This window comes from Cariama cristata, unplaced genomic scaffold, assembly GCF_000690535.1.
Source record: "Cariama cristata isolate BGI_N322 unplaced genomic scaffold, ASM69053v1 scaffold39248, whole genome shotgun sequence".
NCBI lineage: Eukaryota > Metazoa > Chordata > Aves > Cariamiformes > Cariamidae > Cariama > Cariama cristata.
The window spans coordinates 31,988-58,113 of record NW_009631396.1 but is presented as its reverse complement, the minus strand read 5'-3'; the positions used below and the strand labels follow the sequence as shown (position 1 = coordinate 58,113).

At 40.8% G+C, this 26,126-nt stretch overlaps 1 protein-coding gene across 2 annotated transcripts in view; it reads right to left on the bottom strand.

Moving 5' to 3' along the window:
- The window catches only part of DIP2B (DIP2 disco-interacting protein 2 homolog B (Drosophila)), a 36,408-nt gene that overhangs the window by 7,438 nt on the left and 2,844 nt on the right, over positions 1-26,126 (bottom strand). Inside the window, exons 2-26 of one of the 2 annotated variants that reach the window (XM_009705924.1) lie at positions 21,782-21,922; positions 20,311-20,436; positions 18,357-18,569; positions 15,859-16,002; positions 14,931-15,050; positions 14,133-14,330; positions 13,797-13,888; positions 13,188-13,298; positions 11,607-11,730; positions 10,968-11,077; positions 10,120-10,222; positions 9,015-9,079; positions 8,649-8,742; positions 7,962-8,081; positions 7,055-7,169; positions 6,277-6,416; positions 5,921-6,057; positions 5,522-5,602; positions 4,900-5,027; positions 4,011-4,125; positions 2,831-3,032; positions 2,306-2,415; positions 2,094-2,174; positions 1,419-1,542; positions 270-391 (exon numbers count right to left, since the gene is read on the bottom strand). In XM_009705924.1, coding sequence (XP_009704226.1) covers positions 270-391; positions 1,419-1,542; positions 2,094-2,174; positions 2,306-2,415; positions 2,831-3,032; positions 4,011-4,125; positions 4,900-5,027; positions 5,522-5,602; positions 5,921-6,057; positions 6,277-6,416; positions 7,055-7,169; positions 7,962-8,081; positions 8,649-8,742; positions 9,015-9,079; positions 10,120-10,222; positions 10,968-11,077; positions 11,607-11,730; positions 13,188-13,298; positions 13,797-13,888; positions 14,133-14,330; positions 14,931-15,050; positions 15,859-16,002; positions 18,357-18,569; positions 20,311-20,436; positions 21,782-21,884 — 3,078 coding nt within the window. In that variant the 5' untranslated portion in view covers positions 21,885-21,922. Of the gene's footprint in view, positions 1-269; positions 392-1,418; positions 1,543-2,093; positions 2,175-2,305; positions 2,416-2,830; positions 3,033-4,010; positions 4,126-4,895; positions 5,028-5,521; positions 5,603-5,920; positions 6,058-6,276; positions 6,417-7,054; positions 7,170-7,961; positions 8,082-8,648; positions 8,743-9,014; positions 9,080-10,119; positions 10,223-10,967; positions 11,078-11,606; positions 11,731-13,187; positions 13,299-13,796; positions 13,889-14,132; positions 14,331-14,930; positions 15,051-15,858; positions 16,003-18,356; positions 18,570-20,310; positions 20,437-21,781; positions 21,923-26,126 lie in introns of those variants that run through there. The other variant, XM_009705925.1, reaches the window with a different exon arrangement.

The window sequence follows — 26,126 nt, the reverse complement described above, 5'->3', positions numbered from 1 at the left end:
AGGAGTGTCAATGTAAAATTTTAGGTGGTAACCACGTTAGTACCGTTCAGAAACCACCTGTTTTATAGCAATTTGTCTTGCCACATGAGAGGTGGTTCTCTCCTGCATTTTATGAATGAAACCACTGTCCTTCAGTTGTAAGATGCGCTTCAATCACTGCTGTCACATGAACAGCACGGGAGTTTGGACAGCTGTGTTAACCACTCGAGTCTGAGAGGCCGAAGCAACAGCGCTCCAGCCATGCTCTCAGCTACAGCCCCGTTACTCACTTCCACGATCATTCGCACAGTGGGCAGGGTAGCAGTGAGGCTCTGAGCATGAGGTGGTCTCACGGTCACGGGGATGCAGCCAGCGTACAAACAGCCATAGAACGCGGTGATTAGCTCAATGCCTGCAAGGACACGACAGGCTGTAGTGTAGGACACTGGTGGATGGACACCCTGGTGACACCAGCCTTTCCCCCCGAGTACTTTTTCTCCAAGCATCGTTTACAATTTCCGTTAGAAGAAGGTACACACACTAGTCACTTCCACAGCACAGATGTGCAACATAAGCAGTCCAAACACCAAAGGCAGCACAATAAGGAAGCTAGGAAAGCTTGGGATAGGGCACTGGGAAAGTGGAGAAGACTGACCACCCAGAAAATCATATCCACCTTACAGGGAAAGAACGTCCCAAGTGTCAAAGGACTCAAAAGTCAGTCAGAACAAAAAGAATCGTCTAGCAGGGTAAGAAGTACACACACCAGAGAGCACCTCTCACTAGCAGTGAGTGTCTTACACACGCCAAGTGATAAAGCTGCGTGCTACCAGCCACAGCAAACAAGACTGCACTTCCCACTGTTCCCAGCCTACTGCTGTAGACAAGGCACCCAACAGGCTCAGAGGAGGTGTCCATCTTCTGCACAACTGAAGGCAATGGCACCAGTCTCCACCTGAAGCCATCCTGACATTTCTCATAGCAAACTACATGCTTTCCCTAGATGAAAAGCTGCCAATGTGGCTTCAGAAAAACAAGATCTGAATAGACCAGGAGCTGAGGAGTCTCTGGTAGGGCGACTAGCACAATTCTCCAGCACTTGCAGTGTGGTCACAAGTTTCCAATAACCTTGTAGTGAACATAACATAGATCTTTGATAACCACAGAAGTCTCTGATGACACAGCAAGATCTAGCCAGGAGTGAGAAGGTACAAACTGGCTTTTCCAAAACTCTAGAGAAACAGTTTGAGTCATGACACTGCAACTGCAAGACATTAGGACCGCCCACTCGAGGCAAAACTAGATCAGTGAGTTATGCAGTCCCTAAGGTATTACTGTTTCAATGATCTTGCCTGTATTTCCAGATCTTAATGATATTTCAAAGAAAGACCATGCTGCATTTCCACAGTGGGATGCAGCTGTCATTAAAACTTGCTTACCAGGAGGATAAAGAAGCACCACATTGTCTCCTGCATTGAGATGTCCTTTGTCACACAGAACTGATGCAATTCTCTCAGCTTTTTTGTGCAACTGAAGGCAGGTGGCTGTGCACACAGTGGTTCCCTTGAAAGGAGACAAAAATGCTCTAAATAGGGCCTGGCACAACATATGTGTCAGTAAAATGGCCGCTGCAAAAAGAAAAAAAAAAAACAAACTTGCTTGCTAGCATCAGTCTATAGCTACTAGTTATCTATACCTATAGGCTGCTGGCATTCAATGAGCCGTTTATCCACTACAATATCAAAAAGATAGAGATTGAGTTAGATCTGCTCTAGAAAATTCTACCTTCCAGGGAGTCAGTTCAGGTCTTCTTGCACCAGAACCTTGCCAGAATATACTCAACAGGGATACACCATTAAATGATACAGGAACCAGTGGGACCTACAAACACGCTCAGTTTTAAAATGAAGCATTGAACCATGACAGTCATTTAAATGAAGTGACCTACAGGTTCAAATGTTCAAATTTTAAGTTACAAATCCATGGGCAAAGTCCGATACAGAGACTAAACAGAGGATACTGGAGTGGACAAAAGATTTTAAACACAGTCTCAAAATCGCGCTGAATAACATACTGAGGACCTTAAAAAACCAACAACTCAGCACTGACTGTACCTTGGCATTTAATAAAAGGAAGAGTGGGTGGTCAGGAGTTGCTTGAGCTCTCCACTGTAATACCTCTGTCAGGAACTGGTGCTGAAACAAAGAGGCAGTAATTAAATACTCCTGCTTCTAGTGCAGTACTTAAGTGCTTCAGATTGCTGCTTTGCATTCAGCTCTAGGGTAAATTCTCTCTCATTCTCTAGCTGTAACAAATACTGATTTACCTTTTTAACTAAATCATTGTCTTCTATTTGACCAAGATCTCTTCCAGAGGCTTGAGCAATACGCTTCCCAGCAACCAGGTTCCCCACCATCACAGAGGCAGGGCCAACACCTGTTGATAAAGAACAGCCACATGAAATGTGGACTTTTAATGCAAATAGGAAGGAGCTGGCCTAGAACTGCAATCCGCAGGACAGCGAAGGTACAAAGATTCTCTGTAGGATCCCACTGCTCCTGGGCATGAATGCAAGAAGAGAGGTAATGAAACCTCACCGAGAGAGTTCAGAAGGCATTGCTAGTCTCCTATTCATCAGTAGAGAGAGTCCCAAAGAGTTCAAAGGTAGGAATCAAAATTCCTGACTGACACAGGCGAAGAGAGGCCTCAAACACATGCCAGCCACAGGCCACAAGACAAGCTCTGGTCCCCAGCAAGCAGGACGCTCAGTGTCAGAGGCACCACACAGCTTCCTAGGTCTGAGGTAGTAAACTTCAGTTTACTAACATTAAACAAAAGGAGTTCATGTTACCTGGTTGTTTCTGTCTGGGTTTTGGCAAGTTCGTCACACATGTGTGCGGGCACATGAGGATGTTGCATGGATGCAGAGAGCCCTCCAGAAAGTGCTGTTTAGTTTGAGAGATATGGATCCCTCCCAACGGCGTTTTTGGCAATGTATTGGCTGGCACAAGAGCAAGGCAATATACACCCACTTGGTGAATGCTGTCAATTGCCTAGAGAAAGGAAAGATGGTCACTTGAATTCCTGGTACTACTGGAGACAGGCTACTGTTACTAGCTGCACTGACATACTGCAAGACAAATCCCTGCATTTGTAAGGCACTGGAGGAGCAAGTCAGTCACTATCATTCCTTTTCACCTCTGTAACATCAGCAAGCCCTACGGTAAGAGTTAAGTGCTTGTTAGCATCCCTGCCTTTATAGTCCACTTCATAAACAAAAAACCCATTTTTAAATCTTTCATGACCAAAATCCCAAAATACACACAGTTGCTTGACAAATCATACGATTTTGATCTCACGATTTTATCCGTCTCTTCTGAACCATCACACTCTGTTCCTTTTTGTCCGCCTCAGCATTCAGGCATCTAATACATTATTCAGACCACCAGGTACTTCCCCGATTTTTCTCCTCAGTTTGCGTACCTCACAACCTGAAACATCATTCCCAAGAATGACATACATGCAATGCAGGTAGCTCTCAAAGTAAGTATTTGCTACTTGTTCTACTTTCTTAGGACTACACTCATTCAGCTGTTTTAACATTTCTCTGCTTACTGTCTCCCTGCTGAAAAAGCATCTCCAAAGATAAGGGCAGATTTAAAGCATAGCTTTGAGCATCAGCATGATCCAAGACTAAATGCAGAACTCCTAAGCTTGAGCACTGGATCTGCTTTGCAGTGCTGAGAGGCAACTGTGTTTCTCCACAGAGTCATCTTGCTAGTATAACGCTGACCACTTTGTCAGAGCCTACGCTATTCTGTGTTGCAGCCACTTTCCCAGGACCTTCAGGAGATAACAGAACAGCTTGTACACAGCAGATGTACCCAGCTTGTGACCCTGTAAAAATACCTTGTGCCAAGAGGGATTATGAGCCTGTGCTCTTTCCATCTGGGGCACGCTGATGGCCTCTGATCTGCCCACACACTGAAAAACTGCACAGACACCTCGTCCACCTGTGTAAGTGGGCTTACCTGCAGCACTCGACTCATCCACTGAAAACTGTCCTCTTCAGATGCATCTGGCCTCTGCTCTGCAACCACCACAATCCTCTCATCATAGAAGACAGATACTGAGAACACAGCAATCCTAAGGAAAAGGGGAGAGCCATATTGTCACAAATTCCAGTTTTACTCTTGGGAAGAAGAAGCCAAGGAAACAGACTAAAGACAGCACTCATGAAAAAAAACCCATGGGGCAAAGACAGAGAAAACACATAAGACAATTAAAACTGAGTCAAAAAGGAAAGACTTTGTGAAGTATGTAAGGGATTAATTCCACCCTCTAATGAAACTTCTACATGGCATAGTCCTCTGTCGCCTCAACCTGCTATCAGATTTCTGTTCCAACCTGTGGCAAATCACCAAGAGGATAAAAGCTTTAAAAGTAGAGGACTTAAATTCTCCTGTTAAGTCTTAGAGACATGAGCTCCAACCCTGCCTGAGGATCTAGAAAGTTATATCCACAACTGCTGAATAAAATGAAGTATCTCTGGACATTAACGAAACTCTTTCTTGCGGCAGAGCATGAGCCAGCAGCTAATTACTACAGAGACTTAAAAATAAATTCTACAGAGACAGAGAATTAAATTTTCCATGTGGCTGACTTATCTTGTTACTTGATTCCTTCCCCTAAAGTACACAGATGTGATGAAAAGCCAGACAGGATAGTGGGGAAAACAGACCTGTGTTGGGCAGGATCAGGATCAGGCCAATTACTGTCTAAACCAAAATCGTATTTACTTTAACTGAGCTACCCAAACAAACCAGCTACTGAAGAGAAATTGAAGATCATACGAGAGATCCTGTTTCGCTATATTACATGCAGAAGCTTATGTGGAGGGGCAAGCTTTATTTTGCTCACCTTCCTCTGTAAACTGTTTTTATTGACTCTACTGCCAATCCAGTTGCTACAATGTCATCGGCATTATGTCTACGTCCGCTAACTGTCAGCAATCCATCCATTTTTCCAACCACAAACACCAAACTGCCCTGAAAGATAAAAAGGTATCTGTAAGCAGCTTATATAAAGCAGATATTCAAATGTCTTTGCTGACTTGCATATTTCATAACTATGGCTAGATCCATGGAATTTGTATAAACTACACTTTCTTTCTCTTTAAATTACATCATATATGACTAAATCAGCAGAAGCATTCCAGCCACTCAGCGAGACAAGACACTCCAGCATGCGTAGCAGTTAAAGGTTAAAACTGTGGTACAAAAAGCTTCTTCCACTTGGTTTTAGAAGAATTAGCAATCTAAAAATGTAACAGGCAACACAGTAAGGCACTGTAATGACAACGTGCTGGAAAAGTAAGGGTTACTACTGGCTCAGGCAAACCCATTGACTCTCAACAATCTTATCAACAGCAAGCTATCCTTACACATACTTCTGTACACAAATGCTTTTCTTTTAAACATTGAAGGCTACTAGCACAAACAAAAGAATACGGCAATGCAAGCTGAAAAACTCCATTACGTACAGGTCCAACAAATCCCAGCAAGCCGGAACGGACAAATGGCACGTCACCCACTGGAGAGCCAGCCGAGTTCACAGGAATAACCTGCAACAGAAGGGAGGACAGTGGAGGCAAAGTGGATTTGCCTGAGGACAGAAAAACATCCCCCACATCAAGAAATGCACTGTATGCAAGTGAAGTGATGAGGAGAAGGGGAGCGAATCCTTGGTACAGTCATCATTTTAGCACTGTAGGAGGCCTTTATGAAAGGGGAATGCTGAATATATCTAAAAAGATAACTGCAAGTTGTTTTTCAGGGTAAAAAAATAACATTAACACTTAAGTTACAAACCCAAGGGATTATACAAGGCTATCAGTTATACACAGGAACAGGGAAAGAAACAAGCATTCTACTATACATACCTCAAATGTATTCTTTGTCACCCCTGCCAGCCCATAATACATCATTCCTCCTGCTCTGGAGCTAACACAGATTTCACCAATCTCATCTGTTTTACAGAGCTGAGGTGGTCCATCTGGTTTCACTATACACATCATTCCTAGGACAAATTATGCATTGTTAAAATAGTCCCCAAGATCTGCCTTGTATAAGAACTGACACATTTAACCGTGACAGATACGACAACGCAGTATGGGGACTGCTGAATCTCCCCAAATGCTGAGGTCGAATATGGGAGAGACCATTGACCGGTTCTTTTTCTAGAACATTCCAGACCATTTGCAAAGAAGTCTTATAGGAGACTCCTGCACATTTTTACCTCCTGGCATCACATGGCCAACATCCTGGACAGTGAGAGCAGAGTTTTTGTCTTCAGTGTTGACACGAATCACACCAAAACTCAGCCCATTCATGGACAGGATGGCTCTTCCAGGCAAAGGTGCCCCAGGGACCCCAGGCCTTTGAAGGACACAAAATCAATACACTGAATCAGGCATATAGGCTATTATTAGACTTGGATGAAGATATCACAGCAACAGAAAGAGGCGTATTTCAGTGTCTCTTCTTTGCATAACAGATTTAAAACTGTGCGATGGCAGTAGAGATTGCCTCCCAGAAAAGCCACATTGATCAGTAAGTAAGAAACCATATTCTTGGGCACGTGCAACTCTTTTTTCCAGCTCTTTAGCTTACCCCATGTCAAACACCAGCTCCCAGGCCAGATGAGTACAGGGCTATTTATTACAGAAGGCAGCAACGGACAGAAACAGACTCTGACAATGACTGCCCAAAGTGATATCAAATTGAATCTCAGATTCAAGAATACCACACTAGCTGTGTAAATCAAGAGTAGGAAAAAGCAGTGCACAGTTCTTACAGGCACTGTTGAGCTGTCACACATCCTAGAGGAAAAAAAGCACTCGTATCTTAGGAGAAATATTTAACAGCTTAGCTACTTGAATACCTAAGCACACACAGTAAATGTCAGTGGAGCTTATTACATACTTAAGTCAACTATGACCAACCGATGTGTGAACAAACGTCAGCCTGGATCACTTAATCTAGCAAACAGACTGCAGTGCTGTAACGCCCATTACCTCCGTATTGCAATAGTCATTGCTTCTGGAGATGTGGCACATGGACAAATTGCCTCTGGTTTAAGTCCATGGCTCTGAAACAAGCTCAGGAAGGCATCACATGAGGAAACAGACCCTGGATAGAAAGAAAACATGCCACTATGACTTTACCTGATTTGATTTTTAAATTGTCTGTAAAATAACCTAGAAGTAAGCGCAGTGTATTTGCAGAGTATATATACCACATCACTCCTAAAAACTCCAGGTAGCATCTTCCAAGACACCAGCCAGAAAGGAGCTTAAGTGACTACTGAATGGGACTTGGGAACAGGCGTATTCTCTTGAACAAGTCTGCCTTTCTCCCCCAATTTGCTTCAGAGCTGTTACATGCTCACAGCACAACAGGCTTAAAATACCTTCCAAACCTCCAACAATTAGTGCACATATGTAGGCTCTGTTTCCATGCAGCATGCATAATCAAAACAGGCCTAATGGTATTCCAAGTATCCCTTCCAGTTGGTGCCATCTAGACAAACATTCTTTAAGCCTTTTCACTAACAGCATTCCTTGCAGATTCTTCTGGGGATTTTTTCCCCTTCAAAATTCTTCTTAAAAGCCTTTGCCTGTGAGCAATTTAAAACCAATCTCACTGTGTCTACCAGAATTCTGTTTTACACACAAAAGCTCCCCATTGAACTCTCCTGTTTCTTACTTTGCAGTATCTTTCACAACTCATACTCAAAGGACGGAAGCACAGAAAACCGCTTGCCCTGGTGCTCAAGCACCACAATCCACAGCTCTGTGTTACTAGACAGCTGTCCTAACTGAAATCTTCTCGGAAGAGTCTACAAAAGGAGTTAAGCTTGAGCCTGTAAGACAACCAGCTGAGAAACCTGTCTCCTGAAAAGAGCAGGATGTGCATACTCACAAGGATTTGCACCATCAGTTACAATCAGCATGCGTAGAGAACTCAAGCTGACGTCTCTTTGGTCTCGATGGGCCATCATGGCCCAGTGCAAGTCTCGACACTTGACTAAAGCAACTTTTGCTGTGAACCAACACAAAAAAACCCATATAAGGACAAATAAAAGCTTTCCATGAGTCATTTTCATATGAATACACCCTCCAACACTCCCAAATGAGAAAATTCTCACTAAAGCAAGCAAGGTTTAATTAACTGAGCCTGCAGTAAGAGCAAACCTCAAAATACAATAGCATCTGCTGTGGCATACAGGCCATTTGCCCACCACCTGAGCCTAGGTCTGCCACTATTGCAGCCCCTCCTCCAAAGCGCATAAATCATTATCACCATCTGAACGTCCTTGGTGAGGACTGGGGAATCAATGGATTTTGCTGTGCTCAACTATTTTCTTGGTCTCATAAAAGGCAATGGTTTCAAGTACACAGGTCATGAGGTCTCCATCAAGTCTGTCGATATTCACATGGCATTAGGACTTTGTGCATATTTAGAAAAAAAAAAAAAATCAAAGTCTTGGCCCTTGAGATTCGTCATGGGAGAGCAAGAAGACAGGCTGTAAAGCCCTTGAGATTTTAATGCCCCTCATTCATTTATCCTGAGAACTTCAAGCTGCAGTTGTGGAACACACACAGTTACCTTTGTGGGCATGAACTCTCTGCACCCATGAGAGTGGACAGGTTTTCATCACAGAATAGGGCACACTGATAGTATGCAGTTTATTCATTACATTCTGAAAAGAAGAAAAAGGATTTCTAGAAAAGGGCTCACAAAACCTATTATCGAGCAGAAATAGGAGTCTCCCTCACTCCCCATCAACCCATACCCCACCATGAATTCATTTAAGTTTACTGAGGATGCTTCTACACTTCTCCAGAGAACTGCAGATCTAGCAGGGAGAGAAATGGTTGACTTAATAGGTAATGGCCCTCAACCATGTCCTCAAATGTTGCAATTATAAAGAGTTATGAAATGCTTCAGAAAGTCCTTATAGGCTCAACTCACCGTTAGAATGCCATGCCACAACCCTGCATCCTTCTTAAAATCCAAGACATTCACTATTGTTTCACCTGGGAAAAGAAAGTTGTAGTTTTGAAGTGAAATGTGCCAGGACAGCTGTGACCATTATTTATGCTAGAATCTGCACACATCTGAATCTGTCATTTGAATCTGTCAGATCTGCTCCAAGAAGTACACATGTAGCAAGGAAGTGCAGAGCCTTGTTTGTCTGATTATACGTTTTCCTAGTCAGACCTCCTTGTTATGCAAAATAACACAACTGACCATCAATTTAAGAGAAGGAACACATCCCAGAAAGTTGCAAGAAAATTACATTCCAGCCTCCAATGTACATCAGTAGAACAGAAAGGGTCTCAACCTCATTATGCAGGAGCAGTAGCAGGGGAAGAGAGTAGAGAACATCATTCAAGCACTGACTCCCAGAAGCAATGCAAATTAAACTGATGGCTTCTGAAAGACAAACTCTGCATTTTAAAGTACCACGACATACAGCTCTAAAAATAAAGTTTCACTCATGGATATATAAATTAGCTTGATGTACAAGGTAGATCCAGACTAAACCCATATCCTATAGTAGAACTCTCTGTAGTCCCATCAGAAATTTCCAATCTCAACTTCAGGATTAGCCAAAAAGCCTCATGCGAGTAGCACAGAACCAGCAAGAGGTGCTTTCGTATTTACACACATCATCAAGAACAAAAGTTTGGAAAGACATTTTAATGGGTGATCCATACAGTGAGAGGGGGACTCAAGTTCATCGGAAAATGCTCCATTTTTGATTCATGTGCTCGCCTTTTGATTCATCAGAACAGACTTGTTAACTTTTTAGACAGGATGCAAATCCCACTTTTTATTCCTCTTCACTACAGCAGTGAAAACGATGTCGTTTTAGATGGAAAAAGATTACAGATAGTCTTCACTTTTGGGGGAGAATTAATCTGCACTTTTTTCTTTTTCTTTTTTTTTCTTTTTAAGTAGATACTGTTGTGTATTGGTTACTCCTAGATAGCTGTTAAAAATATAAGAGGCAACCACCTAAAATGATGTTGCTGAGTCTTCATTCCTTTGATCTTTCTGTGACATCACCTACCTTCAGAATAGTTGCAGGCCTGAGACAAGGCTTGACAGTGAGACAGCATGGCAATTCGAGACACTGTAACACCCATAACACTGCCCTCTTTGCTTGTCTTGTACTACAGAAGAGAAAAAAAGAGTCAGGGTGTGACTCTGGATCCCACATATGAAGGAGATCAAACCACAGAATCCATATTAAATAAAGTTTTGTTTCTCTAAAGCTGCTGAGATATACTCAAAAAAGTACCTGCTTGTAGAAAGGCACCAGCAAGGTTCACTACGGAGAAGAGAGTTACTCAGATAGCAAACGTGTCCAGATAACTCCAGAGAGATGTGAGATAAAGATGGCACTTGAACGTGTTGGCGTTTATTTCACTATTACTACTTCTCACAACATCTCTTGCTGCTCCCATACGTAAATGGAAAAGCCCACTTGTAATTTTAGAACAGCCAAATTATTGTTACTACTTAAACCGCTGCAATTCCTAGAGGTTGCCTTACTGAGGCGTACAAACAAAACCAAGCTTTGCTAGGAAGAACAGAAAATTCAAAATGCTGTTGGCTTAAGTAGTTTCAGAAAACTGTGTTATCAAGTACGCTATCTCGGAGAGCTTAGTCGTCTCAATTACTGGCTTTCTGGAACAAGAAGAGTGTTCTTCGATTCATTTTGAGCAGCACTCAAGGCCACAAAGGTAATCAAAACTAAAATAAGCTTCACAGCAGGTTGTACACAGTGAAAGACTTGTTTCAGTGGCCAGAAACTGGGAAGTTTAAGATAGTGAGGTGAACGTATTATCTCTCTGGTGATTAGAACATTAAATTCAGCTCACTGAAACTAGTTTCTATTCCCCATTCACTACCTACCTCAATATATGCTGGCTCAGTTCCTGCTGCTGAGATGTTGGGCTGCCAGTCCTTAGGAGATTTGGAGAGATATTTTGAATCTGTCACAACCCATTTGAGTCTGGGCCAACCTAGAGCCAAAATTAAGTGGTACATTAATATCAGTTTATTTACTGAGGGCTTTATATTCTGCAAGAATACACTAAAACCCCATAATTTGTCCAAGTTCAGTTACACAAGCAAAATACCAATCCAAGCCAAGCTACTAGCCAGAAGGTTCATCTTGTTTCTCATCAGGGAGTTCGTGGGCAACAAGATACTTCCTCTACTCAGGAAAGATCCCTGCAGTATTTCTAAATAGAGCTTGTTGTATGGTTAATAAAACTGCTTTTGAACCTGCCAAATGCCACTGAAGGGATCTGAGGACAACCCTGGCTTGTAAGGTGGAGCCATTGTGACTGCGAGAACAACAAAGCAATTCTGTCAGACACATGGATCAATCTACACCATATGCATAAAACCTACAACAGTGAAGCGATGCTATCGGAAAAGTCGCTCCCTTTGCCCCCCCTAAAATGCATTCAGACTTCAGACAACTACTTTCAGACAGTTCAGCTATAGCAAAAGTACACTCAAAAGCAAGTATATAACCAATCTAACCTTTAAACTGCACAATTTCTCCGTTTTGGGTTTTTGGAAGCCCTTTCAGACAAACTTCAGTGGTGAGGGCCAAAGCAATACCACAGCTTCCCAGCAGAAAACCAATCTGCTGACCACCGGCATCCTGAGGGAAGAGGGGGAAAAACATCATTCGTCTTTAAAGATGACATAAGTCAACTTTCCCCTTACCAAAATCCAAGGTTTGGTAATGCTCTGGTAACTGGATGGTAACATTATGGATCACATGGGGAGGAAAAAGAAGAAACCACCCATGCCCACAAACACTCTTCCCTTTGGTTTGTCCTTCTCCACCTACATCCAATGTCTGGCAATGGTTTGAAACTCAAATGATGAGCAGTGTCTGGCAGGGACGAATACAACCGCTTCTAAGCTTACATAACACATTTTGGAAGATGATATACGTCCAGCACAAAGGTCTGCTGGGTGAAAATGGAGACATACCTACAAGCCAATAGAAGTCCATAGGAAGATGGTAAGCCAGCACAAAAATGCAGAAGCAAGTCTGCTCTTTTCAATTCATTTGGTTCAAAAATGAAATGATTATGTAACTAGGGACAGATTGCAGAGAAATTTGGCAATTCTCAAAGGGAACTCTTTATACATAAAACAAGTATTACATTGGCAAGACTGGAATGCATTGGATGTGAAATCCACAGAAAACAAGTGCTCATGCCCAGCATCTAGGCATCAAGCACACACCATTTATTTTCATTAATGGAAGCCCAGATGCTTCAAAAAGGAATCATGAGGCAAAAAAAGCAAAACATATAATTACACTGAAATAACAAGACCTCTCTTTCCCCAGGAACTAATTTCTATTGCACAATGATAATAAAAACACTGTAATGAGGTAGCTCACTAAGAAATCTGATTGGGCAGATACTGGGAGAAGTTTTAATTTTGTATTTGGTTGCTATAGCAGTTGTCACGTTGCAGACAAACGAAGGCAAAGCTCTGAGAGTCCCATAGTATTACCAGACTAGCCTACCATTTCATTACCACCTCTCTTGCCATATGTTTGCCATTATCCTGTTTCTTTTGTTTCCTCTTATGAAATTCTATAGTTTTAGATAGTTCTTGACATGGCAGTAATATGGCAACATTGCAAAAATTCTGGTAAGGGTAAAGAAAACACTTCGTTAGGCAAATAATTTACAAAAAATGTCTCGAAGTCTTCAGAAATACTTAGCACCTTCAGTCTCCAGCAAAGTCAAAAGACCGGCAGACACTAAGCATGGCTGGAAATGAGACCTCGTTCACATTGATCAGAGGGTAGATTCACAATATTATCTGTACCGTATAAATTATTCGCAATAACAGAATGAAGACAACAGCATTTAGGTGAATCGACCATTTCCAGCTACTCAGCACAGCTCTCTGGTCAATATGTTTTTCCATTTTTAAACAGCTATTTCAGGGTCACAAAGGTCTTGCACACTGTGCTGATACAGAGCTGCTAAGGCAGCAGCTGGAGCTGTGAAACACTTTCAGAGGCTGATGGTCTGACTTGGTTTCCATCCCACGTCAGCCTATCACTCCTCTAAGTTCCATCAACGTTACCTTTCTGGTAAGAGGTACCTCTATAGGCACTGGTATGACTTCTGCTAGGAGACAGCCGTAAAATGCCACCATAAACATGACTGGGTCATTGTTGGGATAAACAAGGGCTACCTACAATCCACAAAAATGTTTTGTTAGTTGAAATATAAGAAAAAATTGCAAAGTTCAGATCTATAGTGACTAAAAGTCAGAAAACTTTGTGTTATTTCACATTCTACCACAGCATTTTTCACAAAGCATCTTCAAGTGCTTTCTTCCACAGAACGTATGGTATGTACATGAGTTCCTCATGCAGTAATGTCAGCACTCCCTATGTGCCCACACACACAAAGATGCACACAGAGCCAAAAGAGAGATCTAGAACTCTGTATTTCTCTCCGAGATGCAATGCTTTTCCTTAGATGTATTTCAAAGTCCAGAGCCAAGACGCTGCTTACAGAGGAGCCAGTAGGACTGAAAAGTCACAGAAGTTTCTTTCCCAAATAGCCTGTCCCTTGGATAAAAGTCTTACTATTAAAAGAACAAGATTACAGCGTTTGTGGTAAGTTACAGCCCCCCCAAACCCTCTTTTTCTTCAGAGGGAGAACCAGACAGTCCCAAACTCATTACCCTATCTCCAGGTTTTAACACGGGTTCATTTTTGGTCCCCAGTTTATTAAGCAGTGTGTACGCCAGCTTGAGACTTCTGCTCCACAATTTGCCTAGAACACAAAGAAGAGAGACTTGCACAACTCCAAATCAACCCAGCATACAAGAGAGTATTTCAATTCTTGACTGCTTTTACTGTCTACAGTCACGTCCTCTGCTTCAGTTATGCTGCTTTGTCTACAAAACTCTCAAAAACCAGCAAGGTATTTGCAACCACATTAAGACCAACAACACTGTGTTGTATCCACTACTGCTCTTTTGGAGCAGTTTAGCAATGGAAGCCAGGGCTCAGCTCACCATATGTGAGGGTATAAACTGGTTTTCCTGTAACATCCAGTGCTGTCAGACAGGGGCATTTAGCTTGTGTGGTTCCCCAGCGCTGCAGTGCTGCTTCTAAGGCAGAAGGCCAGTTACAAACAACTCCCAGGGGCTCTCCCTTCACAGGTGTCATCTGGCGTCCCTCTGGCTTGGGCTGATTTGGGTCAGGCTGCGGAACTGAAGAAAATTCAATAATGTTTCCAGTTCATCTTTGCCCATTTGTTACCAGACAGTTCAGCTGGAAAGACGCACTGAAAACAAACGCTTTCCATCATCACCTTTAGGTTTAACAATCCCATCGCATTTCATTTCCTAGGAAGCCCTGCACAAAACATCATGAACATAGTCTTCTCCTAAGGTGCTATTAAAAGGTATTCAATACAACTGTGAGGAAAGTAACACAGAATTGGAGAAAAGAAAAACAAGCTTACAAAATAAGGTCGTAATGAAATTACCAATAAAGACAATCCCTTTTGGGAAATGAATTAAAGCAGCCTAAGTGAATGAAGGGTTTTAAAAAATCTATTTAAATATTTTTGTTAATAAGCTTTAGTTATTCTAAGAAGTTTAGTGTTGAGGAGGCCACCCAAAGCTCAGCAGTACAGTAAATTACTTCAACCATTGGTTTTGTATCAGATTATTCATGAAGGCTACCGTTAGCTGCAAAGAGCTAATCAGAGTCAACTTTGAAAACAACGGCATAAATAAATTCAGCACTGTGCATGTCTGTGTACTCGTAACAAATGATGAATAAAAGCCATTATTTGGTGCTATTACCTTCCACAATTTCTTCAAAGTCATCCACAAAAAATTCTTTCAGGGGTGGTCTTTTAGGTCTTTTCAAGGTGTTAAGCAACTGCTGAATTTTCGTGGAGACTCTACTACTCACAGGAACACCTGGAGGGGAAGACTTTGTCTAATAAAAGTGTTCATCATGTCTATTAACATTTACAGCTTACCTCCTTCCACTGGAGGATGCTTCTCTTGGTGTGTCCACTCATTCACCTACTGGTTTCCATTATTAAAGGTTGTACCAGTGCAGGACGACATTAATAAGTATTATATCAGGTCTGTATTAACTCAGAGGTCAGAAAGTGCTAGTAATAGAAATTATTTTTTAAAGCATTTACTCCCTTCCAAAGCCTGAGTTCCATCTGTCTCTGACACACTGCACTTGCTGTAAAACACTGCCTACAGATCGGCTGCCGTGCACGACTGCCAGCAGAGGGAGGACACAAAACCAGAAGCATTAATGTTACCCCTCTGCACAAAGGTTTACACCAACCAGGTTAGAGTGAGAGTTATCAGCTTCATGGGGGCTTAACTACAGTTAAGAATTACATTATTTAATTCATCTTACCCTTCCTTTTGGGGAATTCTAGGACAAAAGCTTTTAAAAACAATTAGCCTAGCTATGCATTTGTAATTTTTTTTTTCTTAAGAAGTAGTAGAGAAGAAAAAAGCCCATTATCTCTCCCATGATTTTCTCCAGTTCAGTACGTAGTGGGTAATTGCTGCAGCATGGGAATACATCAATGCCGATGTCACAACCGCAGCATAGGAATGTGTTAATGCTAATGCCATAACCATTTCAAATTTGTGAAGTGCTTAAATGGGATAAACTTGAGTTGGCAGAATAAATCATGTGATTTAAGTCCTTCCTTAACACCATCCTAAATTCTGGGTACTCTGAAAGGTTCCATACCATCAGCAGTATCCATGAGGCTAGACCGATTAGATCCCTTGTGCATGCCTTTCACAATCCCTGAAGGAGGAAGGTCAATCGCTGCTGGGCGTGCTGAGGAAGAGGAGGTAGTTGCTGTGACATCTGGGGGAACTGAGAAATTTTCTAAAAAAAGGGAGAAAATTGAGATGGCAGTTAACATATACATTTTTATTATCAGATGGAACAAGCAAAGTGTTAGTTATCTGTTACCAACAATCTTAAGGATTTAATGGGTTGAATGTATGGGAGCTTTTATTAATGCTAAACACATCGCATCCTACATATTAAGTAGCTCTAGGAGGTGCACATTAACTGTTCTGGAAAACAGAAAACAAAGGCACAAGATGAGTGGCTTTGTTCCTGTCAGGAAAGGGGTACAGCAAAACAGAATTCCTATTCTTGGTTTCTAACCTTCAAATCAAGCTCAATCTCTTGACAATCAGTATCGTTAAAAAAAAAAAGTCTGAGATCCACATGAGCTCTGAAATAATTCAAAGCCCCAGAACAAAACCCTCCATCACCTATGCAGTAATCCCTCTTGCTAGAATTATACTATTTAACTTTTTTGTCAGTAAGGGTTTTCTGAAACAAAACACACGGTAAGCTATTGACTAAAGCAGATCAGCAAAAAATCATGTTGGCTTTAAATTTCTTCCAGTTCGGTGGTTAAACAGTATGAGCCTGTCCAGCAGTTAAAAAATAAAATCTAATTAATAGAGAGAGCTGGGTCTTACTTTTGCTTTAAGTTGCAAGACACTGTTCTGCTTTTCAGATGAGTTTGTAAGCTCCAAAACTGCAAGTAAGTCTGCATACTCCGGTAATTCTCACATGAACTTCCTCATAAACAAGCGATTTTTACTTACATGGGATGTCTTTATATAACACAGTACGTTCAATGATCTGATAGGGCAAGAACATTCTATTCCAGCTCAATAGAACCAGCAACTGTTGCTTATGAAGGAAAAAAACCCAACAATTTTGAAACTATATGTTGGCTTGCACAGAGACAGTCTGAAGGAAGTCAGATACTGAGTAATTCCCACAGAAAGGTTTTTGTGGTTGATCCTCTGTGCCCCTCTTTCCAAGGAGAAAAAAAAAATCCACTTCTGCATACCTTTGAAGATATGATGGCAAGGAATATTTCTCATGTATTGAGCTTCTAAGATGAGTAGGAAGGACATAGATTTTGTACAACTCCAACCAGTTGCAGGACTTTTTATTGCTCTCTCCAAAGAGATGTATAAAATTGCATATGTGAGAGTTCCTATTCATTTAAATTAGGTGTTAACACAGGATGAATGTGGCATCTACATGGCAAATATAATTCCAACAAAGATTTAAAACTTCTATTTTGTGTAAAATACTAATTATATTAGATAGTATTTATTCTGTAGGTAAAAAGCTATATTACCGTAATTCATTACAAAAGGTAATGTGGCTTTCTGTATGCTCCAATTAAAAACAGCCTCTCTGCTTCAAAGACACATTAATTATATTGACTACATTTTATGGGCAATTTCCCCAGTTTTCCACATCAGAAAACAACTTGCATCCCAGCAAATAAACAAACAAAAATAACAGCAATTAAAAAAAAAGTGAAACGGTTAAAAACACCAGCACTTCTATGCACTGCTTGCCCCAAACCAGTAAAGCAAAAGCGGAGAGCACACAAAATACAGACATGTCCTAAGATGCAGTAATATCCTTAACAGCAGATAAAAAAGACAAACATACACAGAGCAAAAACAAACTTTGCAATTTCATACAGAAGCATCAGCAGCAAGGAGCACCTCAGAGCCTCAAAAAACTGAGCCTGGGGTATCCAGATCTGTAGATTTTGCTCCGTCTTCTCAACACCTGGACGCTCTGATCATTTCTCAGACTAGTCATGAAAGATCTGTGCTAAATCTTTACCCTGCTAAAACCATTCTTTTTAATGACATGCTCACTTGTTCACATATATGGCTGGTTTTGGTTCTTTTTCTTCTGTTTTATTTTTAATCTAACACAAACAATAAACCATTAGGGCTTATAGCAAAATGAGAACGTTAAAACCCAGCATTTCCCCCACTCAATAGGCAAAGACATCCCTATGGTATTCACCAGAACACAGATGCCAAATGCTACTTGCATACAGTGGCTTTGTACACACAGTAGCTTCAAATCGCTGTAGACATAAGCAACACAGTATACAGAAAGTTGTGCCTACTGATCCTGTCAATACTGCCATCACACCCTCGAGTCTTTTCTGCTTCGATAAGCTCCTGCTCCCCACTTCCCCTTCTTCAACCAACTCAATATTCTGAAATTCTTAAGGAAAAAAAACATCGTGCTGGTGCAACTCCAACAAATCCTAGCAAGTTCCATCAAAACTAACTAAACTCTTGATCCAAATTTCCCTTATGCAACAGACAACTCCAGCTTTATTAATACAATCTGCACTTGAAGCAATTTTTCTGTTCATACCCATCTCCTACCTATTCGAGTATTGGCAAATACATCAGCTAGTGACCCACTGGTCCCTTTGCCTTCTCCATGGGAAAGTGTAGAAGATGCTGATGAAGATGTGGATGACCCCTGAATAGATCGGTTGATCCAAGACTCAGCATTCTGTAAGCTCTGATGCAATGCAGCAGAAAGAGCAGCTTGGCGCCTTAGTGACCCCTCATCCTCGGATGCGGAAGACGTGTCTGTGTGGAAGCAGAAAAGAAAATCTAGCTGCTTAGGGAAAAGCACATTGCACTGAACATGCTCTCTTTCCAGTTCACATATCAATGGCACAGGCTTGTAATATGAAGATCTTTTTTTTCCACAGGCTGTGTCAAAAACAAGGTTACATTGGCCAAAACAGAAGTTAAAGCAGCAGACATCTCCAGTGTGAACACATTTACGCCTGGTGTTTTGTCCCTGTTTAAAGCACACAAAAGATTCACCTCCTCAGACAAAAGTATCATTCCCCTGGGTTCTCCAAGTTCATTAACTTATCTCTCATTACTTTTCCATTCATATTCTATAATATCACATGCGGTATTGCCTAACTTTAGTAATTCTGAAATGGAAAGTGAGGGGTCAGTATCATTCTCAAAACTGAAAATTCACAGGAACAAAGCAGAATGCAGGCACCGGGAAACAAATGTGCCAAGGCCACAGGCAGAAAATGCTTTTGTCTGGTGTTCTAAATGGGTCCCTTTCAACTGCAGAAAACAAACAAGAAAACCCAATCCCAAACCAAAACAATAAAGAGAAAAGTATAACAAGAAACTGTATCCTGCCTTTCCGAGAGACCAGATACCTCTTCTATCCTAAAGCTGTGAGCTATTTATTCATTTATCATGAAGAAAGCACTCATTACTTGATAAGTTGTATAGTGCTACACACAAACATTCAGTTAGGCTTTGGCCTAAAATTTACATGTTCTTCAAAGTGACTGCCTGCCTATACTCTAGTTGTAAATCAAACTATTAAATCATGTTCTACCTACTTGCCAAAGTAGAATGCAGTTACGAGCTGAAGAAAAAAGACTGATTCCAGACACTCTGTAAGTGCTAACCTTTATTTGCGTAGTACCCACAGCTCAGAATGTGCTGCAATCCCAGACAAGTTAGTACAAAGCTGAGACCCAAGCAGACACCAGGAACATGCGTTAGCCCCCAGTAGAAAGGAAAAGAAAAAAAGGAAGTATGAAGAAAAAAGGAGGTAAAAGAATAGGCATGAGTGAAGTAGCCTATCAGAGCAGTTTCAGAGAGAGAGATGAATTCACAATGAGATATGAATTCATAATATTCAGATGACTTCGTCAATCCAAATGACTGTGATGCTTCTGCACAATGAGACACAACATAAAGGTCACTGCTGAAAATTACACATATTCATTTTTAAGCCAGTGCATATAGCTGCTTGAAAACAGAGAGGTTTATTAATATCTGATGCACATGCACCGTAACAGACACCACATTATCCAAGGTATTTTGCTGCAGCCAGTACATGGGAGGGGTTAGGAAGGAGAAATCCTGCAAGTCATGGAATCCCACAGGACCCCCTCCAAGGTCTTTGCCCAGAAATGTATATCGCTGCAAATCCTCTTCCTGTATGTTGAGTATTAAACCTTAACAAAATCAAAACGTGAATTATGCAACTGAAATAGGTGTGAGGGAAGCCAAAGAAGAAGCCTGAGTTCAGAGAGCCTGCTCAGCTCTTCCTAATTGATTCTTCAGAAGCTCCCGGAAGCGGAGTCATTTTCACAGCCCTAACAGCAGCTCCATGAAAACAAGCGGCTGCTCAAATATAGCAAGAGAGCTACGGGAGTAACAGACTACCTACAAACGTGCTGAAGAGCTTGAATATTTTGACAATTGCAGCCTCTTGATTTGGAAACTGTTACTAATGCGTACCTTAACATCCACACAGACAGGCACACTGCAAGAACCTAACCTGGGGGAGTGCAGGCATCAACTGGAGACTGAACAAAGGTAGACCGTCTTTTTGTTGGCATAGGCAGGGCCATCTTCTGTTCTTTGTGCTTTGCCAGCGCCGCTTGAACTGCTTCTGTGTGGATATCTGCAAAATGGAAGTTCATCTACTCAGTTTTGCAAGAGTAGAGGAGGAAGAACAACAAGGCTTACACATGTGGAACTACTGCTAGCCATCTATATTTATGCTATCCCCCATTTTACAGTACCTTCCCAAACAGCGACATTTTGCCATCTCATGAGAAACATTTCCTTTTTTGTTCATTTTGTTTTGTTTTAACAGGGAAACTAACTGTGGTTTCTAAAGTTAGCAAGGCCAGGTTTTTCAGTCTGGAATCTTCTGCATTAGTCATCATATTCTTGTGTCTCCAGTAACCTTTACAGAAACCCCAACCCCACCAGACTGTTCCCATCAACCAAAGATTATCCTAAAATATGCCTGTGCACAATTCAAAATATGCACATAAGCTAACAGCCCCAGGTGCGATTCCGGTCTATAAACTGACAAATTCTGAGCCAGTTGTCTGATTTAGGAAAAACCTTATGTTCAAAAATCTGAATGGATGTAGATTTCATGTAAATCTTGAAAGTTACTAATTGTGGCTGTAAATACATGCTGATTAGTAACTGCAACAGGCTAGGCTTCCATCCCTCTGCAAACATCCAGATTCTTTAAAGGAAGACACATCACTCGTGATAAGAGGACAATTTCTTAACATACTACTGTGACAAAGGAGAGCTCATCTACATTAATTTCTCAGATTAATATATTTCAATTATGCTTTTCCAAAACCCAGAAAACTAGGCTTTTCTAATGCTTTATGAAATGGTGGTATGTTAGCAGTATTACTGGAGAAGTTATATTTGATATACTTTATTTGCCTCTGTTAAAAAGAAAACTTAGATCTTGTTAATGCAAAGTGAAAAACCAATTCAGGTGGAAATAAAAAATAGGTGCTGTCACCTTCTCCTTTCCTTAAGTGGAGAAGGAAATCCGCAGGGTGCTAGTCAGCCATTTCTGCTGCTCCTTGAAAATACTTTAAGTGCAGATACAAAAAGCCAGCTCTCATTCTCCAAGCTCCTAGAGCAGATATACACAGCAACCACCAATTCCAGGCACAAATTATTACCTGTCACTTCACTGAATCTGCTTACCTACGGACACAGTTAAAATAAGCTTTCTATTCTGTGAACGACTCGCATTGAATAGTTGCATTGAAAATAAAGGTGGCAAAAAGTTATTTGCTTTTTCTACTTAGCATTCTTTTTGATTCAGCAGCTGTAGACATACAAGTCTGATGTTTCTTTATACTGAACCAGCAAGGTAGGACTCTCCATCAGTGGATGAATAACAAGCATGATTCCTTGATAGGACACAGTACTTTCTTCCTCATTAACAGGAATCCCAGGTGAACTCTTGCTCCTGCCCTTACCAGATCGATAGCGTTCATCTCTGGCTCCCCCTGAGCGAGCTCGGTGAAATTTCGATGAGGATGATGATGATGATGATGCTGGAGTCGCAGATGGAACGGGCATCTGAGTTCTGGATTCCTTCTGTAATGCTGGATCAACCCCTGGAAAACAGTCCACAATTCCCTGAGCACAGGAAATAGAAGTAGCTTTTTTTGACTATACTTTTCTCTTTTGCCACACAATTACAGGATTCCCCCTCCCCTTTTTTTTTTGTAGTGAAGTGGATCTAATTAGTATATTAATGCCCCTGTCCAGTCATACCTAATCAGTTAAGATATACCTGTCCATTCTTTGACCTTACTCTTAAAAAGAAAAAAGCTGGAAAAAACTCTTAAGGGACTGTTAGGCGCTTGAAGTAAGACACAATTTACAGCAAATCTGAAGCAGTTGACGTAATACACAATTTCACATAATTCAAGTAACCTATCAGTGATAAAGGGAGATGAGGTCACCTTTAAAGAATCCACTGCAAAATACAAACCAAAGGTGGTATGATTCAGATAAATCTTGATAAATGAAATCGAAGATAAGGCAGGTAAGTCCTACACTTCCACACACTTGATAGGGCCATTTGCAATGAACTTCAACATTTTGTGATTTAGTATCTGAATGGTTTGCTCCCTTATTTTGCCATGTTTCCAATAGGAAAAGGACTGCACCATACTCTCATTATTGCATTAAGATGGAAGAGAATTAGCAGTTTAACTTGTGGTAAAGTGATAAACGTAAACTACTTTTAGAGACCACAGTCTTACGCCAGTTTCCTTGTAGACACCACTGCTACGGGCCCAATGAGTAAAGGGCTTTGACTGACACAGTAAGTCATTAACCTACATTAAGTTTGTGAAGAAGAGCAAACCTATAGAAAAATCTGTTGAGAAACTGGGTTCGTTACTCAATGTTCCAGTGACCAGTATGCGTTATTGACAGGAAAACCAATAATATCCCAGCGGCAAGAGCTTTTGCTGTTCACATTAATCACAAACTCAAATAGACCCCTAGTTATCCAGGTTCTGGCTCCTTTCAGCGAGTCAAGAAGTGAGTGACTGTAACACCCTGGAAAAGTTTGGTTTTCCCATGAATACAAGGAGCTAAATAGATAATCTGATAAGAAACTATCATTTTACATAATTTAGCAAGGGACACTAGGAATCATGGCTACTAGAGTTTCAATTCTAAAATGGATCTGTGCGTCAGTGGGAACTTTTTAAAAACTAAAATCAAAAGGTCATATAGCTGTAATTACCTTCAGGTTGTCACCTGAAGTCATGCAAAAAGAAGAGCAATTGTGTCATCTAAATATGCACTACTTATGAATTCTCACAAACTACCAAAGGATTAGAGAAACGAAGAGGAAACCACAAATCCTGGACTCCAATTCCAGTTATACCACTTTCTTAGTGTGCGGTTTTAGGTAAACAACTTAAGGCAAATGCCTCAAGCCCAGGGAACTTACAATACCAGCAAATCACACCTAACTAGTTGCAGAAATCTTCAACCATCTCCTATACCTTCCAAGATCCTAAAGAGTAGAATACTCGTTGAATGTTACAGCAAACTAACTACCCACTTAGCCCAGCATTGTACGCTTTGGAAAAAAAAAAAATCAAGAATATGGGGGCACCGCACTCCTGGAGGAAGTTCTCTCTTAATCCCTAGCTTTACTATTTGGCCTGGGAATCTTTTCAAAACTTTTCACCTCTTACTCAAATTCTTAATTGTTCCATTTGTGATATCAGCATTCAATGGAGACAAACTACGGAGCTTATGTATTAGTGATTCTTTAAACTATCATGCCAAAAAATTAGAATGTTAATTTTTTTTTCTGCTAGACAGAAATTCTCAAACCATATTAGGGGGACAAACAACTATTCCCCATTTTCTCCGGTATTTTTTGGATATCGTAACATATAACACAGAGTTCTGTATTCACTTATCAAAACATAATCATCACCTGTACAAAGATGCCAGTATCACAAAAAGTGGAATTGAAAAGGAAAAGAGACTTCTACGGTTTTGGTGTAGGACCTGGTAATCAGAAGACCTGGACTTCAGAGCAAGATTTTCAATTAAAAAAATCTCAGTTTACCCACATCCAAAAGAATCAGTGTTTGTGTCCCCTTCCTGTCATTCTGGAACACATTTCATTGATAACGGGTTTAACATCTTTGTAGCGCATATTTGCCTTCATCAAAAACAAGAGAGTTTTATGTCGATCTAAAGACAACTTAACTTCACAGACTGAGAAGAAAAGCTTAATGCTTTCTGATCATTCAAGTATTTACGAATTCAAGTACCCACTAGATGTCAGCAGCAGATTTAACACTATTTTAAATGAATTATTAAATTCATATTCAGTTCTCTCTTATAAGTCTTGCAAAAGCATCTCATCTGCTCTGTAGGGCATCACAAGGCAAACATGACATTCCATTTACAAAGGGATCAAATGTGTCTGTAAGTGACATGACACACCAAGAGCAAGCTCTTTGTTTAAATATTTTGCTACGACATAGTAACATGTTACAGTACCCTAACAAAGCATTCAAGCACAGATGAGGGGAAAAAGTGTATAGCTACAGTAAATCACAGATGTTATACAACAAAGCAACATAAGTGAGCTAAGCCTGGCAGGTGACAGGTGACTTATTTAGCATTCCCTTTATAATAACCCTGCTATAGCTGCAGTTTCTGCTGGCAGGATCTGAATCCACAGAGACATGAAAAATAAATTATTTTAGATTTGCTTTAGAAGGATGCTAGGAATTTTTTAGTTGTCCTTAGTTTTTAAAGCAGAATTGACTGCTTTGTGATCCCTCTGTTTTGTTGAAGGAAGAGGTTCAATGATTTAGAGGTTCAGAGATATTTTTTTCATAAAAAGATTTTTAGATTAAAAGAATCATTATAAGCATCAAGTATGATCAACAAGTATAGATGTTTACATTAATAACAAGGACAGTAAGTGCTATATTCATCCGACAGAAGAAAAGCAGAAGGCAAACCTGTTATTCTGCTGTTTTGCATACAGAAGTGCTGCTGCTGGACTGGCTATTCCTTATAACAAGATGATTTTTTCAAGCTACACGCCCGTAAAAGTCAGGTAAATAACAAACTTAAGTATCTCGGGTTTGCAAGTCAGCCTGAACAGCACTTCTAGAACACAGGGGACAGCCTCGCTCAGCAGCGGGCATGGCCACATAAGCTTACTGTGATTGCTGCTGTCTTCCAGCGCCGAGAAGGCTGAGAACTCAGTGGATTTAGGGAGATTCAGAGACTTTTGCAGGAGTTACTAGCTAGGTGGATCTTAATTCTGCCTTGTACAAGACACGAAGAATTCAGGTGCTCCATTGATTTAGTCCTGGATATTATTTCAAAGATGGAGAAATTTATTTCCTAGAGTCAAGTGATAAGATTTACTTGCAATTGTGATATCCCTCAGACTGAATAAGGAAGAAAACAATTCCCCATTTGTGGTAGCTGCAAGTCAGATCTTGTAAGCGGGTGAAACTCTCTAAACAACACTAAGCTGGAGCGCGTGTGCATGATTTACAGGTTTAGACAAAGCCATTTTATCACTAGTTGCTATTCCATATTAGCTCCCATTTGAAATAACATGATGCTGAAAGATGCGGGGGGTTGGGGGGGGGGGGGAAGGCTTGTCAGTAAAGTTCTTTCTGCTGGTTTATTGGCAGTTCACAACACACAGGGTGGCAGGAAGGGCTCTTCTGAGACAGGAAATATATGACAGCCCACTCAGGAAGCAAAGAAGAAACGCTTCTTTTCCAAAGTGCCAGGATTTCAAAGAAATGAAACACTAAAGTAACAGAATCTATAGTGTTCCCACATTGTGCTATCCATGAATAACATGAAGCAGAAAAAAACAACAAAACATACATTAACAGCTAAAATTCACATTTCAATTAGCTCCAACTGTCACCAATCTCAACACGTTTACAAGCATATTACTCCTGTCTTCCAACACCTTTCCCTGAGGTACTGTAATACAAAATCCACCAGATCACATTCATCTTACCTTCTCCATAAAACCAGTAAGTACTCCAATGTTCTCTTTCCTTGTTCAAAATTTTTAATTTTTTCTTTTTTTTTTTTTCATCATCATGAGAACAGAAAACAAGAGGAAGAGCGCTGTAGCAGGTACATAACAAGGTTCTGACAGTGAATCAATGCTTAATGAATATAATTTCCTTTACACGTTAGAAGAGGAACCGAATAAATTATCTTACATAGCAAGAAAACATACTCTGCCAACAGTCTGTGTGCAAGGGCTGCTAATTTTGGCAGAAGGCA